Genomic DNA, 18,691 nt, shown 5'->3' on the forward strand with positions numbered 1-18,691 from the left:
ATGCGCACACTCGAACCCTTCTCAGAAGATATTGGGACTTATATTCCTTTCTTCAATACAACGAGACGTTAAAAAAACGTGTTATTTCTGATATATTTTAGAAAAGCTTGCTTTTATTGATTATCATAGCAAAGTATTTATATACAATGGTCTTTCCTAATTCTAGATAGAATCGTATCATAGAAGATATTATTGACATATTTTTGTATATATCCTAATAATTTCTTTTGACTTTTTTCTATAAGTCGGCCACGCAAAAAAAAGGAAACAAGAGAATATAAAAATTACAAGTTGCAAAGGAAACAAAGAAAGCTCATCTTTGGCTATATAAGGAGGGGATGTCTCATAACTTTTAAGGATCATCCAAACAAGAAATACAAGAGAGAAGTAGAGAAAGAGCAAGAGAGATATCAAGAGAGAAGTTCGACTCATCTTCTTCGTGTGCTCTGAAGTTATGGGAGAACGCAAAAACCTAAACAAGTATCATCCGCCAGATTTTGATCCGAAGAAGATACATCGCATCAAGAAACCGAAGAACCAGCAGAAAAAGATTCGATTTATGCTTCCAGTGCGTGTTCGCTGCAACACATGTGGTAATTACATGTCGGAAGGCACCAAATTCAATTGCCGTGAAGAAGACGTCATCACCGAGACGTATCTAGGTATTAAAATCCATAGGTTCTACATTAAGTGCAATACATGCTTGGCAGAGGTAACAATTAAAACCGATCCAAGGAACGAGAGTTATACTGTCGAATCAGGTGCAACTTGCCTTTATAATGGACACGAAAAGGTAGAGAAGAAGAGGCATGAGGAAACAGAAAACGCATTGGAATCATTAGAGAAGAGAACTGTGGTATCTAAAAGAGAGATTGAAGTTATGGCTGGGCTTGATGAGTTGAAATCTATGAAGTCTAGACGAGCCTCAGTGAGCGTAGACTCCATGCTTGAGGCTTTGAGTAGAAGAAAAAAACAAGAAGAAGAGAACGTGGAGGAAGAGTTGCTCATTAAGTCGATACAATTTGGTAAGCGGAGTAGGATTGATGAAGAGAAAAACTATGAGAAGAAGAAGCCTAAGAGACGTGATTCTGGTAAATTTCCCATTAAAATCTCTTCTGTTTGCATAATCTCGAAGAAGACGGGACTCGAATCTCTGTGTCACAAGTATGGCACCGACAGTGATGAGGAGAAGTGAATTTGGGGTTTTTTTTTTGGTAATTGATTTAAGTGAATCAGTATTGCTGTAGCTTAGTTTTTTTTAATCAAATCCAGGATTATGTTAATTAGATTTTGTATAATTGTTTTTTGAATCAATCCACTTTTTGGAGTGTTCTTTGTTGAATTTGACCCTTTTCAACAGTTTGCGAGTTTGCCATTATCAGCTGCTCGAAAAGACGAAATTGCCATAATTCTGCAGCTCTCTCTCAGCTATTAAAAAAAAAAAAAAAAACACCAAAATATCTCCATATATGCCTCGAGCAATAAAGAAACCTAAATTTCTTACCTTTTTGCAAAGGCTTCGTGCCCTTATGATCTGCTGCTACAATATCGGTGGATGTCTCAAGTCTCTTGCCCACCTTTCCCATCAAGAAGATGAGTTTAAAAGACGAAGAAGCTAGAGAGGCAATTGAGCCCTAGAAGAATGATAAGTATATAGTCCTCTTTTATTCTATTGTGAGCTGGACCTGTTTTCGTGGGCCGAATTTTTGTCTTAAGTATTCTCTAATACTAAACTACAGTATTGACTATTGAGAAGAAATATTTTGCAAGTTTAATTTGACTCATTCTTCACTTCCAATTTGTAGGAGCCAGATCATGCACCTCGGCTCGTGTTTTTTTTTTTTTCGTGGCATTTGACATGTGGTTATGGACTTAAATACTAGTATGGTTTGTAACGCACCGAGAATCACAAAAGATGAATAGGAGGAAGCTGCATAAGATTGGATTGAAGATCAATGCTAAATAAATCCATCTTAAATATATCTCGCATACAATTTTGGAAAATAATATTTTATATATATATATATATATATATATAATTCATGGTTTGAAGATCAATGCAAAAACAATGTGGTTGACATATGACTTTAATTCTATTAGTAAAAATAACTCATACAATACATATCAAACTTAGAGAACTTGTAGTTCAATTATCACCAAAACCATATACAAAATAGAAAACATCAAGAAAAATAATAATGTGTAGTATAATAGAAATGATGTATGAAAAGGTAATATAAAGCATGCGATCAAACATGATTAATTTACGAGACTAGACCAGCAATGAACGTGATACCAGTAGATGGTAACCACAAGTTCCCTTGTATGAATTGAGATACCGTAAAATTATTAGCCTCGGCCGGAGTATTTAACACATGGTATCCTGGCCACTTAACACGGCGGTCAAGACTAGCACCCGGTCCGCTATTCATATACTCACCATAATATAATGTATCCAACGCAAAATTTCCGTTCCATTCGAGCCATCCTTCGGGATTGATTGCATCGCTCATGTAGTTTTGCATGAACACCGTTCTAGAATATAATTTCCACGGTCGACCTAAGTAAGTAGCGGTAGTATTTGAGTTTGGAAGTAGGTCGGTATCAGCCGCTATATTGCTGAATTGGATTGTGAATCCTGTTGGCTCATTTGGATCCTTACGTCCTTGCGCCGTGATGCTATTCTTCTGGTTTGGAAGGCCTTGTTTGGCTTTGATTTGGCAGTTTTGGAATACGGCAGTGGCGTCTCCGAATATAAAGTCGACAGTGCCTGTTATAATGCATTCTCTAAAGAATTGACGCATTGAGTGGGCATAGAGAGTGTCTTGGTAACCTCTCATCGCGCATCGATAAAAGACCCCGAGATCCGTATCGGATCGGATTGCGACCGCTTGGTGCTTTTCCGGTCCTGCTGTGTTTTGGAAGGTGATATCGCGCCCAATAAACCCTCTACCGCTCACAGCTGCCAAATATTTTTATATCCAATTCAAAATCTTCATCAATACTGAAAAAAAAAAAAAAATACTTACTAGGTAACGATAATATAAATTTGCACTAACCAAAAGTAGCTGACCGGAAAGTAGTCCAGCCGTCGATGAAACTCCGGTTACCGGTGATCACGGTGGCATCGATGCCATCACCAACAATCATTATGTTCCATTTCTTCTTCTTAATCTCCACATTCTCCTCATATACACCTCTTTTCACATGTATCACATATCTTTTGGTACTATAATCCGGTGCAGCCAACACTGCGTCACTTATCGTCGTGAAATTCCCGGTCCCGTCTGTGGCTACAACCGCGTCAGCAACTGTTATGTTGTCAGTTTGCAACAACTTCCGATCACCGGGTTTAACCCACGAGGGAAACTTACTGAAGCCACTATGAGCTTTTGTCATCGTGTGGGCTTTAATGGGCTTGGGTTTGGCCTTAGAGGGAGGAGAGTGAACCATCGTTAGTAGATTTCGGACGGTCGTACCGACCCGGCTAAGACCACCAGCCACTATCTTTTTGATAATTCCATTAGTGCCCTCGAAGCCGTCAAGACACGTGTCCTGGTTAGAAAGTGCGGCGCTTATCCATGTCCTTAGATCCGAACCCACGTCTCCTGTACTGTTGTCTTTACCTGACAGTGACAGTTTAACGTACATTTATTATGCATTCTTTTACATTTTAAAACTTATAATAATGTATCGAAATTGTTTTTGAAAAACAATTTCTGAGAATGTATTAGTGTATTAGACATTCAATAAAGAATAGGCTAAGATTATTGTTATTTTGTTTTTTTTGGTAAAAAAAATAAATATGATTTCTTTCTCTCTAGCATTTAATCAGCGGATATTACTTTAGAGTTTGATTTTTGTATGTTCTGTTTTCGTTAAGTTAATTTTGGTATGTGTTTCGGTAGACTTTATTTTAATATAATGTGTAGTCCTTTTATTTCTTTCCAGAATCTTAGTTAATTAATTTGAAACACATCATGTGAGTTGGCCACAAAAACTATATTCAAGATCTGCAAGGTTTCTTTAAAAAAAAGGAAAAAAAAAAATACTCCTATTAAGTTTATTCAACTTTCTTCCCTTAAAAGGGGCAACATTTCAATTTTCAAGGTTTTCTTTTGAGCAAAATATTCCATTCCCACGTCGAAGATTAATCACCGACGATAAGATACAAAATCACTTCTTCTTTAAAGCAAAAAAGCTCTGCGAATCCGATTCAGCAGAAAAAGTCTCAAAGTTGTCAAATATTTATATTAACAAAAAAAAGTTATCAAATATTTAAGAGAAAAGGAAAAAAAATATAGGTCGTTCGTGTCCAGTGTTGCTTAATAAATGGACTTCTCTAATGTTCCGTCGGTTACTAATTATACAGTACTAGTTCGAGTCAGAGGAAAATTTAACTTCAAAAATGGACTTGATAGTAAAGCTAGTTTTGCACCTAATAAAGCTCTTTTTTCTATATCGTATCTTTATCTTTATTTATTTTTTTGACATTTTGGTATTGATAAATTCGGTGGAAATTTATGTAAAAAAAAAAACTATATAATTTGTATCACCACGTAAACTGAATTTTCCTCGTTGACTTTTGACTTACATTATATCTAGTCTTTTATATTAATTTAAAGACTCATATTTTGCATGCAAAAAGAAAAAGAAAAAGAAAAAGACTAGTAGTTAAAATTATATTTACCGTTGGGATTTTGAGAGGCAGAGATGATCCAAGAAAGCTCTTCGGCGGCAGAATCAAGAAGATCAACACAATCAAGAATCGCATTGGACACTCGTGACTTCCCGACTTTCTTGTCGAACTTTGAAACTATAGCTACCGCCTTTTGGATAGCATCAACGACGGTTTTGGCCGCTTGGGCGAACTCTAACGGCGGGACTTTCAAGCACTCCATTTGAACCAACCCAGTAGAAGAAAACGCCTCTTTGTGGGCGGAACATAAAGAAACGGTGATAAGAAAGAAGAAGAAGATTGATGAACCCATTTGTAGGAACTTCGCCATCTATCTCCGGTAGAATCTTGCAAAGATAGTGGAAGTTGAAGATGAAAGAGTGTCTCTCTCACACTCTATAATATCTTTGCGAAGAGTGAAGGTAAGTGATGTGTGATGTTATTTATTAGAGAGAGAGAGAGAGACGGTAATGGCTACTTGGCTAGGCAAGAAAAAAGATTACCTACCCTTGCTTTTTATACACATCGGTTATGGCTGAAATTAGGAATTTTTTTTATATTTTAACTCGAATTATTGGATTTGGACTTGTTTTCCTGGGAAAAATAAATGGTAGTTATTATAGAGAGTATATGGGCTGTATGCTTAGGCTCGTTACGTATAGTTCACGATGTTGTCGGTTGTTGTAAACCCTAGTTGTAATCTCTATACAAGATATGATGTTAAGGTTTAATAAAAGCAACTCAGTTCAATATATTTTTCTACATGGTATCAGAGATTCAAAGCTCAAAAATCTCTAGTTTTTCTCAATAGTTTCGAGCCTTGTTTGTCAAAGTAAAGAAGTATGGCTACTGATCCTCCGGGATCCTCCGGTGCGCTAGTTGCGCAACCCTCCACGGCGGCTGTGTCGCTTTATACCTTAGCCAGCTCCGACAATCCAGGTACGATGATATCCTCTGTTCTGTTGAATGGAGAAAACTACATCGAATGGTCAGAGGAGATGTTTAATGATCTTCAAGCTAAAAGGAAGACAGGCTTCGTCGATGGCACCATCACGAAACCCTCAAGTACTGATCCTGATTTCAAAAATTGGAAAGCAGTGAATTCAATGATCGTAGGTTGGATTAGAGCCTCCATTGAATCTAAAGTTAAATCAACGGTGACTTTTATCTCCGACGCGCATCTTCTGTGGGATGAGCTACGTCAACGTTTCTCTGTAAGTAATAATGTTCGGGTTTATCAAATCAAGGCTCAACTTGCTTCATGTCGACAAGACGGACAGACAGTGATTGATTACTATGGTAGATTGTGTAATCTTTGGGATGAATTGAAAAATTATCAAGCAAGTGCAGTGTGTTCTCATGGTTCAATCATGACGGCAAGAGTGAAAGAAAGAGATGATGAAAAGCTTCACCAATTTGTGATGGGTCTCGACGATGCAAGGTTTGGTAGTCTCTGTACGAGTATTCTCAACATGGATCCTCTGCCCTCACTTGGCGTTACGTATTCTAAAGTCATATGAGAAAAACAAAGGCTTATCTCCTCACGTAATCAAGACCAACGATAAGAAGCAGTGGGTTATGTGACTCGCCGAGAGTTGTCTTCAACAGTGTCTTCTTCTCCGACAGAGTTTCAGTCTGGAAATCGAGCCGAATCCTCCATCATTAAGTCTCGCCCTGTTGTTTTCTCTCACTGTGGACGTACATGCCATGAAAAGAAAGACTTCTGGTCCATCGTGGGCTTTCCGGAATGGTGGGAAGATCGCAGTAGCGGAGGACGCGGCTCCGGTAGACGTGGCGGACGTGGCGGACATGGTACTGGTCGTGGATGTGGCGGACAGATAGCTATGGCTCACGCAACAAGCTCTACTCCGACCTCATTTACGGAATTCACAACAGAATAACTCCAAGCCCTCTCCCAATTGCTTCAAGAGAAAACATCAACAAAAACCTCTGATAAATTGTCTGGTAAGGAAAAGTTTGGCAATGTGATTCTTGATACATGAGCTTCCCACCATATGACAGGGCGTCTCTCACTCTTGACCAATATTGTCTCTATTCCATCTTGTTCTGTGGGTTTTGCGGACGGTAGCAAAACCTTTGCTAACAACATGGGAGAGTTCCCTCTTTTGGAAAAAGTAGCTCTAACTGATGTGCTTTATATGTCAATGCTGAATTGCACATTGATTTCTGTCTCTAAAATCACAAACAAACGAAGTGTATGGCGTTGTTTACTGATACAATTTGTGTTTTACATGACCATTTTTCGAAGAAATTGATTGGAAGAGGTGAAGAGCATGATGGGGTTTACTATCTAACGGATGTTGCTACCACAAAGATTCACACAGCTAGCGTTTCTTCTGATCATGCTTTGTGGCATCAACGGTTGGGTCATCCAAGTTTTTCGGTTTTGTCAGCTTTACCTATGGTTTCTAATTATGTTGGCTCTCGTTCTTGTGACGTATGTTTTCGAGCTAAACAAACTAGAGAAGTGTTTCCTGAAAATATTAATAAAGCATTGGATTGTTTTTCTTTAATCCATTGTGATGTTTGGGGTCCATATCGTGTTCCTTCCTCCTGTGGTGCAGTTTATTTTTTAACCATTGTTGACGATTTTTCACGATTAGTTTGGACGTATCTCTTGTTTGCAAAATCTGAAGTTCGTACGGTTCTAACAAATTTTCTCGCTTATACAGAAAAACAATTTGGCAAGACAGTGAAGACGGTGCATAGTGATAACGGGACGGAGTTCATGTGTCTTTCAACTTATTTTCGAGAACATGGTATTCTCCATCAAACATCGTGTGTCGGGACTCCGCAACAGAACGGTCGTGTTGAGCGCAAACATAGACATATCCTAAATGTTGCTCGTGCTCTACTATTCCAAGCAAGCTTACCAACTAAATTTTGGGGTGAAGCCGTCTTAACCACTACATATTTGATAAATCGCACACCAACGGCACTTTATAACAATCGTTCATCCTATGAAGTACTTCATGGCACCAAACCGCAGTATGATCAATTACGAGTGTTTGGGTCTGCTTGTTATGTTCTATATATCCCGTGATAGAGACAAAGTTGGAGAACGCAGTCAATTGTGTATTTTTGTTGGATATCCGTTTGGCCAAAAAGGATGGAATGTCTTTGACATTCAGCAAAATAAGTTCATAATTTCTCGTGATGTCATTTTTCGAGAAGACGTTTTTCCCTTTGCTGATAGTTATGCTTCCGCTTCCTCACCTCCCGTTCCGGTAATCACTGATTCTGATTGGTGTTTGCCGCCGTCTATCCCAGACAGGGGAGTTCTCCACCTATTATTGCTACTGGTTCCGACGTTGCACCTTCTTCGGACCATATTGCTTCTTCTCCGGAGATGGTGACTGACTCTGTTTCGGATTTTGGTATAGTTCCTTCTCTGTCCAGCACAGACTTGTCTCATGTGACGAGACTCCTGCAAGTATCGAACCTGTTACACCGGCGGTATCAAAAACCTCACTTCCTCCTGTGTCACAAACTGCAGTTCCGATGTCCACAGAAGTCACTCCTCCTCGTCAAGGCAAACGACCAATAAAAATGACTGCTCGTCTTAGTGATTATGTGTTGTACAATGCGGCCAGTGATATACAAACCCATCATGCTCTCTCCCTCTCCGATTCTCAGTCTCCATCTACGGTCCAAGGTAACTCTTTGTATCCCTTGAGAAATTATGTTTCCGATGATAAATTCTCTCCAGGTCATCGTGCGTTCTTAGCTGCCATCACCAATAATGATGAACCAAAATATTTTAAGGACGCGGTTCGTGTTAAAGTATGGAATAATGCTATGAATAAAGAAGTTGATCCTCTTGAAATCAATAAAACATGGGACATTGTGGATCTTCCGCCTGGCAAAGTGGCAATAGGAAGTCAATGGGTTTACAAAACTAAGTATAATTCCGATTGAACTGTCGAACGTTAGGCAATAAACAAATCGAAAGAGAAAACTATAACGAGAATTTTGCACCGGTTGTTAAAATGACTAATGTTCGTACTTTACTTCGTATTGTTGCCGCCAATCAATGGGAAGTTTTTTCAAATGGACGTGAATAACACTTTCCTTCATGGTGATCTTGATGAAGAGGTTTACATGAAGCTTCCTCCTAGTTTTCGTCATTCTCATCCCGATAAAGTGTGTCATCTTCGTAAGTCTTTATACGGTTTGAAGCAAGCTCCGCGATGTTGGTTTAAAAAATTATCTGATTCTCTTCTCCGGTTTGGGTTTGTTCAATCGTATGATGACTACTCCTTGTTCTCATACACACATAAAGGTATCAAACTCCGCGTTTTGATCTATGTTGATGATCTTTTGATTTGTGGTAATGATGCTTATATGCTTCAGAAATTCAAAGAGTATTTGGGCCGTTGTTTTTCAATGAAAGATTTGGGTAAACTCAAGTATTTTCTTGGCATTGAAGTTAGTCGCGGACCGGACGGTATTTTTCTGTCTCAACGCAAGTACGCGCTAGATATAATTGCTGATTGTGGTTCTCTCGGTTCACGGCCTGCTCTTACTCCACTAGAGCAAAATCATCATCTCGCCAGTGATGATGGTCCTTTGCTCACCGATGCTAAACCATATCGAAGACTTGTTGGTCGTCTCTTGTATTTGTTACACACGCGACCAGAATTAAGCTACTCGGTCCATGTCTTGTCTTAGTTCATGCAAGCTCCAAGAGAAGCTCATTGGTCTGCCGCCTTGCGCATTGTTCTGTTCTTAAAAGGATTACCAGGTCCAAGTATTCTTCTTAAAGCTGATAAAGATTTGACTCTCACGATTTACTGTGATTCGGATTACTCTTCTTGTCCTCTCACTCGTCGGTCTCTTAGTGCCTATGTTATTCTCCTCGGTGGTTCACCTATTTCTTGGAAGACGAAGAAGCAAGAAACCGTCTCCACTTTTCCGCAGAAGCTGAATACAGGGCTATGGCCGCTGCTCTAAAAGAAATCAAGTGGATGCTCAAGTTGTTAAAAGGATTGGATATTGCACCTTCCGAGCCGATACGTCTCTTTTGCGATAGCAAGGCTGCCATCCATATTGGTGCTAACCCGGTCTTCCACGAACGTACGAAGCACATAGAGAAAGATTGTCACGCCGTTCGTGATGCTGTTCAAGATGGTCTCATTTCCACTATTCATGTCAGTACGAATGATCAACTGGCGGACATATTAACAAAGGCATTGGATCGTAATCAGTTCGTGTTTTTAATGTCCAAGTTGGGCGCTCAGAACCTTCACGCTCCAATGTGAAAGAGAGTATAGAGAGTATATGGGCCGTATGCTTAGGCCCGTTACGTGTAGTTCACGATATTGTCGGTTATTATAAACCCTAATTGTAATCTCTATATAGGACATGATGTTAAGGTTTAATAAAAACAACTCAGTTCAATTTCCTTTTCTACATTACTGACAGAGTTTTGATATTTGTTCAAAATTTGTCGGACCACATCTACATGTTTGGATAAACGATACTGATTAGACTTGTGGGTGCCATTATTTTGCTGAGCAAATTTTCTCTAAAGTATAACAAAGTCTTACAATGACATATAACCTAGTGATACGTTATTTATGTGTAACCATTCTATTTAAGACCTGACTAAAACATATAACCTAATGATTTGTGTTATCATTATTATTGTATAGTATGATCGCCCCGATTCAAATTCGTGTAATGTATGTTTTTGATTTTAACCAAAAATAGAAATATGTTGTCTGGTTATATATATATATATATATATATATATATAGTTTAGCATTTTAATTAATAGCACACCAGTTGGAAAACATTTTTACGGACGTCCTAGTAGAATTATTTGAGAGTTTTACATATTGAACAAACCTAAACTTAATGAGGATGAAAGAAATATAAATAGCTTGATCGTTTGTTATTTGTTTTTGTGAGTAATTTTGGATGACTTATGTGAGTGTAATTGAAGAATTTTTAAAAGGGATGAGAAAGTAGAATGCTACAGAGTTAACCTCCGTTGTAGCTGATAATCCCAAGAGAAGAAAAATAAAAATATGAAGTTCTTGGTTAGTTCATTTTACAACAAATTTGGATAGTCCAAAAAATATCAAGGATGATGTACGTATTTTAAATTCATATTCGAATCTTATCGAACAACGCATAATGAATCTACACTACGAATATAGATTCGAACTCTTAATTTATTACTCTAGAGCTACAAAAAAAATGTACCAAATGGGGTGACATAAAAAACGTGGACGACCGGGTCCACTGTTAAACACAACAACGATGTGAGATTGTGATCTGAAGAAATTTGGGACAATCTCCGACCGTGATCTACACGTGTCCTCTAAAACCATTATCTTCGTCTGTACTCACATTGATGATCCGGTCTCTAAAATTATCCTACAAATTAAATTATCTTTTTCTTGACAAATAAGTTCTCAATGCAATGCACAAAAATAAAAATGATATTATCATGTATGTATATTATTTATTTTGTAAAATTTAACGCAGAGTTATCGCATTTGATTCTAAAAACAAAAAAAAAAAAACAAAAACAAAAAAAATTGCATTGTATAGCTTGATTATCTAGTTCATATAAATTCGTTTATCTTGCCAATTTGTTATTGGTTGGAATGTCTTGCCTAATTTATCAGTTAGAAACATTTTTTTACGTAGGCTGTACGTTGCAGTTTTCTGCCTCAAATAATTCAGTAAATGATAATTCTTTTAGAAAACACAAATAAAAATAAGAAAGATAGAACATAAAAATAAATTTAAAGCGAGACCAAAGAAGGTTCGAATTTGAGGTTTCCAAAGTTTTAAAGGAGCTAGCTAGTAACATTGAAAATGTTTTAATAAATACTAAATAACTAGATTTTAACCCGCGGTACACCGCGGGATGATTTAATTTTAAAGCTAGTATAAAAATATTTTATAAATTGTATCTCCTTATAACATATTTATTTATATTATAGTTTATAATTGTTATTAAATAATGTATACCACGAGTCCACGAAACAATTATTAATAAACGGAGGATTTAACCCGTATTAAAGTGGTATATAAATATTGATTCAAATTCGTCCTCCATATAAATTCTTTCCGAAATATAACCTGTTCCGTAATTTCTTAACCCGTCCCGTGATTTATTTTTATTTTAAAATTTAATGATTATTTATTATATATAAAAGTTTACAAATCATATCATCCTCTAAGACCACGGGACATTATACCACAGGAAATTTTTTGGTTTTATACAATCATTTCTAAATGAGACTGATTTAATATGTCTAATATTTGTGGTATTAGAAAAAAAAGATTTAATCCATATTGAAGCGGCGGATTAATGATATTTTAATCTTTTTATTATTGTTGATTCAAAAACCCGTCCGGCAAAAAACCTCATTTATTTTATTAATGTTCTTATTTATGATATGATTCTGAATCATTGTCTAAATATTTTAATCGATGTAGAACGTTGAACACACGTTTTCGTCAATTGGATAATATATGTCTGTTTTTAAAATTTCGAATCACAGTATATGCAGAAAAAAAAATTGATTTTTTTTTTTTACTTTATGTATTATATGATGATTCAAAACAGTTAAAAACAAATCAAACAAAGATGATAGGAGAATCATAATTATAAATCTTAATCAAATCTTTTAAATATCTAAATTATTAAATATGGAATATCCGGTGTATGAGTTGGGTTAAATATAACCCGACCCAACAAATTTTTTGTGAAGGAATTTTAAAAACTGGTCGGATATCCGATATATCCGGAAGCATTTTTACCCACCCGTCACCAAAATTTTGCAAAAATACTAGTATAAATATTTGCCTTGAGTTACATTGTGTAATTCAATGTTTTATTCCTGTTCATTTCTAATAACATCCTTTCATTATTTTATCGTTCAGAAAACTCAGAACCATAGAGATAAAAGCTTCCTAATATTAATGTCTCATTGTCTTGTAATAAAATGGAATTGTCTTCTGTAAATAGAGAAAGAGAAAGCAGAAATGTCGGTTTTGGAATTGAAAAAAGAGTTGAAAAAGAGTCATGTGTCGGTTCCTCACATTTCAAATCACACTTGTTTTTGGGTTACACTGTTAGTATCTTTGGTGGGTCTAAATTCCTATCTCTTGATCAATTTATCGTTGTCTAACTCATGTATTTTTGTTGTCAATTTTTTTTTTTTATCGCTTCTAAGATACGTAGCGTTTTTAAATACCCTTGATAGAGAACTTCTTATATGATTTTGCTTGTATTTTCAACGTCTAGTTTATTAATGAAGACCGTCCTTTTGATTTAACCTCAATTTTGTTTTATTCAAGCTTCGAGAAAAACCGGAGCTGGTTATGTCCAAACCGACTTTAATTAAGTTTGGATCCAGTCACTATTTAGTTAGTTGAGTGAATATGAGATACTACTAAAGTATTTTGAGCAAAACAATATGAAAATAAAAAAGAAAGCAAAAACGCGTTTAATAACTTTGAATCCTTTTTTGGCCATCATGTGCGCGGTCACTTTCCATGCAAATTACGTATATGATAGAGAACTTTTTAATTATATGAGTTTGCTTGTAATTTAAATTTTCTTATAGTAAAACCAAAACTAAACCTAATTAAAATAAATTTGGATTTAACTTCAATTCCACTTTACTCCAGCTTCGGAAAATACCAGTGATGGTTATGTTCAAACCGACCTCAAGTAGGATCGATTCACTATTTACTAATTTGAGTGAATATGATACTAAAATATCGTTTTGTCAAAAGTTTTGAGCACACAACATAAAAAAAATAAAGCAAAAACGCGTTTAATAACTTTGAATCCTTTTGTGGCAATCGATCATCATGTGCGCAAATCACTTTCCAATATTTCATGCAAATGCAAAATAATTAAAATCGTTGCTTTTGCTTTGGCATGCATGATCATCTTATCTCCTTCTTTGTCTCTTGAGATTAAACCACTCTCTAGCCAACACGTGTTGCATCTTTATTGGGAGGTTTTGCTGAATGTAAATAAGAGAATTTTTATTTAAATATATTATCATATAGAGAATCCGTTATTACATATTTTTAATTTAGTTTTTCCAGTTGATCTATGTTTAAATATATAACAACTCGGATTACATATTTACATTATTAGCAGGACCGGCCTGATTCTAGCAAGGTGAAACAAGAACTTAGGACCCCCAAATTTTTATATTTTTACAAAATAGGCCCCCAATTTTTGAAAATTTTCAGAATTTGTTTACATATTTAGAAAATGTTTAAAACTCCCCCAAAATTTCAGGACCGGCCCTGAGTTTTAGTAGACTAATAAATTAAATTATATATAAGTGATTGTTTTTTTTCAAACAATTTACATTAATGTTTTTGAAATATGGAACCATTAACTGTAATTTCAAAAGATGAACTAGTACTAGCCAAATCGATCGAACATATGGTTCGTCTAGAAAACAGAATAGCAAAACAAAAACAATAGTTAAATCATAGTAGAAAATCTTTTATTTTTACACATTTACGTTGTTTGTTTGATTTTGACTTTTTTTCCTTCTCTTTTAGTTCAAAAAATACCATGAAGAGTTGACAGATTTGTGATTCATAAAATCAAAATAAAAATGCCATAAACTAAGTATATAACAATGTAAAATATCTTACTTTAGTAATATGAATTGCAAAAAAAAATTGCTTATTAGAAAATATCAATATGACAAGGACAAAAATTTTATTCAGTGTACTTTTAAAGATATATGACACGATCCTCCCGAGGACTCGGCACTCTAAAGTTGAGCAAGGGATAGAAGTGGCTGTGAAGCCGTGATGATGGATATATGATCTCGATCTAGAGACGACACACGACTCAAAGACGAGAGAATGGATTGATGGATATCACAGAAGCTTGCGGAAGAGCTTCACGATACCGAAACTTAGATCCTTTGGATATGCGCACCAAAAGAGACTAAGGGTTTTGCTGGATATACGCACCAACAAGATGATCTTCTTAGAAAAGGTTTTTGATAAAAAGAAAGATGAGTTCTCATAAGAGATTACAAGAGGATATATAGGAGAGAAGAGAATGTAAAGAGACAAGTCTTGGAACAAGCTCCAAAGCTGCCTAGAAAACACAAGAGAAATTAAAATAGAGTTTGAATTTGAAAAATAACCCTTCAACTACTAAGGCCACGAAATTGTCTCATTATTTAGTGGGCTTGGGTCTTGAATCATCAAAATGGATTATATGAAGTGAAAACATAAGCCTCGTTAAAAACCTCCCTTTGGAAAACCCAGTGGGACAAAACCAAAGGCAGGGAAAAAGAGCACTCATGAATCACTTATCCATCTTGATGAGGTCCTTGAGCATGGATCAAAACCAAAGAGGTAGTGACTTGGCTCAAGTCATTTGGTCGGTCCCAAATGTGGTTAAGCATCCCTCCAATGGCTTGGTTGAATAGCTTAGCTCTAGAACGAGTCATTGGACCAGTTGGTGCGATCAAAGCTTCCTCGGCTACAAGCTCCTCCTCGGCTACAAGCTCATCCTCAGCTACAAGCTTAGCTCCTTTAGCTCCTTCCTCAGCTACAAGCTCACGTTCAAGCTCCGGTTCATGCTCCATATCCTTAGTGCTGTCCATGATCATATCATCCCCTCCCTCTTGAAAAGGATTTGACCTCAAATCCGTTTGATCTGCAATATATGTCATCAAGTCAGAAACATTAAAGCTAGAACTCATATTATACTTACCTTGCAGCTCAAGTTCATCAGCATTGTCAATTATTCTTCTTGTTAGGTTAGATGGAGAATAGATCCTTGGCATCAAAACAACTCCAATTCCCGTCCTCTCAAAGAGATTGGACAAGATAACTTCTATGTCTGGTGGCTCCTCTTTTGTACCTGAAATATTGTCAACAGCTTTTGCAAAGAGCAAGTGTGTTATCACAGTCATGGAGTCACTATATCCAAGTAAACATGTCTCAGCTTTTATCAATGCATTATCCTTGAAATGTTCATGTTTTACTTGCGTTCTAAGACATGAGTTTGGTTCCAAATATTCTTTAAATAAATCTAACTCTTTCTCGATGTTTCCTAGATTTGATAAACTCATAATAACAGTTCTTGTAATATGAGAAACCAAGCGAGTGAAAGAGTTACTTACCTGAATAAGGTTCGCAGTGTGTTTGGTGCTTGGTATCATCACGATTAATGAAAATGGTGTTGGATCCGGGGGTTCTTCTTGGATCAAGGCATTGTTGGTGACCAACTCCTCCTCACTAGAGGTATCTAAAAACTCTCCTGGTCGCCATTGATAGGTATGGAATGAATCCCATGAAGAAAGATCCATTTTAGGCTCCTCGTGAAACATGTGAAGTAAAATGACCAAAATCTCGTGAGGTGTAGGACTTGAACGTCCTAGATAATCTCCTGGTCTCCAAATGTGGCTTTGAGAATCATCATGGATGGATGGTAGTCCTATAGGTTTATCCTCCGAGAACATGTCCTCATAATCCTGCAAAAGAGACATTATCTCACTCGGCAGCACCGGTGTAGGGTTAGTCAAGCTCATGAGAGCTTTCTTATAATTAAGCAATAATAATTGGTGTTTTGATAACACAGCTTTCTTAACCTTACTAGCACTCACAAACAAATTTGATTGCTTGCCTATGCGTTCTTCTGTGTACTTTGGCCGAAATTGATCTTGACAATCTTCACGAAGATCTCTTGATTGATTCCAATGATGAGTGCTTATCTCTCGATCATTAGTCTTCTTGGTTGGCCTCAAAATTGTGCAATCTGAACCAAGAGAAAGCAAATTATCTTTCATTCGTTTTTGGGAGTTTAGATAGTTACCTCGGGTTTTAATTGGTGGTGTAACATCTGGTGGGTTCTCCTTGATCACAATATTGTATTCAGCTTTAGGTAATCGATTGTGGACCAGAACTGCTTCAGCTTGAGTTAATTCTCCAATTCCACTCATGGTTCCTTGTTTGGGTTCTTTGTAAAGGAATTGAGGTTGCTGCAAATCCGGCGGCTTTTCTTTGATTGCCAGTATATCAAGTGCACCTTCAGCTCTCCTCAAGTCGTCTTGGATATGGAGTGGAACCTTGAATGTGCCTTTCTTTGAGGTCACTTCTCCTATGTAGTTATTCTTCTCCAAAGCTCCTGTTCCTTTTTCAGCACTCATGGGACAGAACAAATGCATTATACTTGAAATAGAGAATCCAAACACACAATCCTTCAAAGTTGGTTTGCAAAGCTCATTGAACAGATTTGATTCATACAAATCATAAAACATTTTAACCAATGCGTTTTGGGTTTTAGTTCTAAACAGCTCAAATGCTTTGCTACACAAAGAAATTCTCAAAGACGAGTTAAATTCACGAAACTCATCAAACAGAAAACATCTTGGCTTAAAGAGCTTTTCAAGTGTGAGTGTATCAAAAGTTGGAATCATTTTGTCAAAAACAGATTTTGAAACACGAAATTCTTTCACATTTTCCAAACCAAATTGTTTTTCATCTTGAGAAGAAATCAAAACAAACACATTAAGCTTTTTTGTAACCAAATCAACTTCCCTACAGTGCTTTTGATAATGCTCATTTGACTCAAGGATTGGTTCAGGAACAAAGATAGTTTGCTGCTCCAAATTAGTAACAATCGATGGCAAACTCCTTTGAACTTCTATCTGAGATTCTTCTTCCATAACCTGTGAAAAACAAAAAGTACTACTCGGTTGCACCGGCTTGGAAAGGATTAGTTTGTCACAAGGTTGATCATTTTCAAGCACAAAATCAGGTTTCTCAGAAAGATCACACGTATCTTTCACAAATTTAGAAGGAAGAGCAAACTTAGCTTTTTCTGAATTAGAAGGAAGAACACACTTAGCTTTCTTAGGTTTGTTGTAAGCGTTGAAAATCTTCAGAAGCTCATCCTCGAACTGTTCTTTAGCTAAGGCTAGACTTTCCTTTTGGTTTTGCTTGTGAACTACAACTTCGTCAGTGACCATCTTTGGTTGAGATGTTGACTTAGCTTTCTTGGGTTTATTGTAAGCGTTGAGAATCTTCAGAAGTTCATCCTCGAACTGTTCTTTTGCTAAGGCTAGACTTTCCTTTTGGCTTTTCTTCACGGCCTTAACTTTTTTCACATCATTATGTTGCGGGGTAGCTTTCTCAACACGTCTTTGATCACCACGATTGTAGTAGTAACTATTTGCTTGATCTTGGGTTGATCTGCTTCTCCAATTAGGTTTCTCCTGGGGTCTCCTTGGTTTTGCCTCTTTTTGATATGTGATTTGCTCATGCTGCTCTTGACTTCTCCTTGGAGATCTAAAATTCTGATGAAACTCTTTGCGAAATGCTTCCAATTCGGTGTTCATCATTTTCTTCATAGCTTCAATCAAAAGTTTGTTGTTCCGGTTGTGGCTAGTCTCTTCCTCATCGGATTCAGCCATCCTTTCTGCAATAGAAACAACAAAACAACACCAGTAACTAGTTCTTTTGAAACAAACACGAATTGACTCTTCAAATCCCACAAAATTCTCCTAGAACCCTAATCACGACAGTTTCACTTGTTCGGAGACTAAAAATCATCAAATCGCGCAGAAAAATTCCATAAATAATTTTAGAAAATACTAGACTCTTTTTCGAATCCGTGACAGTTGATTTCGCGATTTTAGCACATACCAATTATTTATGAAAATTAAAACAAGATGACAGACGGAATAAGAAGATGAACAGACAAGATAGAATACTCAACTTTCAGAGTGTGCTCTGATACCACTTGACACGATCCTCCCGAGGACTCGGCACTCTAAAGTTGAGCAAGGGATAGAAGTGGCTGTGAAGCCGTGATGATGGATATATGATCTCGATCTATAGACGACACACGACTCAAAGACGAGAGAATTGATTGATGGATATCACAGAAGCTTGTGGAAGAGCTTCACGATACCGAAACTTAGATCCTTTGGATATGCGCACCAAAAGAGACTAAGGGTTTTGCTTGAT

The 18,691-nt window shown here is 36.7% G+C and overlaps 2 protein-coding genes across 2 annotated transcripts; one reads left to right on the forward strand and one right to left on the reverse strand.

Annotated features, from left to right (window-relative positions):
- The first annotated feature begins 113 nt into the window (after window positions 1-113).
- Window positions 114-1,286, forward strand: LOC9313340 (coiled-coil domain-containing protein 94 homolog). The gene has a single exon (XM_002875559.2). The coding sequence runs from the start codon at window positions 455-457 to the stop codon at window positions 1,193-1,195; it is 741 nt and encodes a 246-aa protein (XP_002875605.1). The 5' UTR covers window positions 114-454; the 3' UTR covers window positions 1,196-1,286.
- A 788-nt stretch (window positions 1,287-2,074) lies between these two features.
- On the reverse strand, window positions 2,075-5,262 carry LOC9311674 (probable pectinesterase/pectinesterase inhibitor 32). Its single transcript, XM_002877226.2, has 3 exons — window positions 4,691-5,262; window positions 3,060-3,626; window positions 2,075-2,962 (listed from the first exon to the last, which is right to left on the reverse strand). Exons 1-3 carry the CDS (start codon window positions 5,007-5,009, stop codon window positions 2,265-2,267), a joined length of 1,584 nt encoding a protein of 527 aa, XP_002877272.1. The 5' UTR covers window positions 5,010-5,262; the 3' UTR covers window positions 2,075-2,264.
- Window positions 5,263-18,691: the final 13,429 nt, after the last annotated feature.

The sequence above is a fragment of the Arabidopsis lyrata genome, assembly GCF_000004255.2.
Source record: "Arabidopsis lyrata subsp. lyrata unplaced genomic scaffold ARALYscaffold_5, whole genome shotgun sequence".
NCBI classification, from domain to species: Eukaryota; Viridiplantae; Streptophyta; class Magnoliopsida; order Brassicales; family Brassicaceae; genus Arabidopsis; species Arabidopsis lyrata.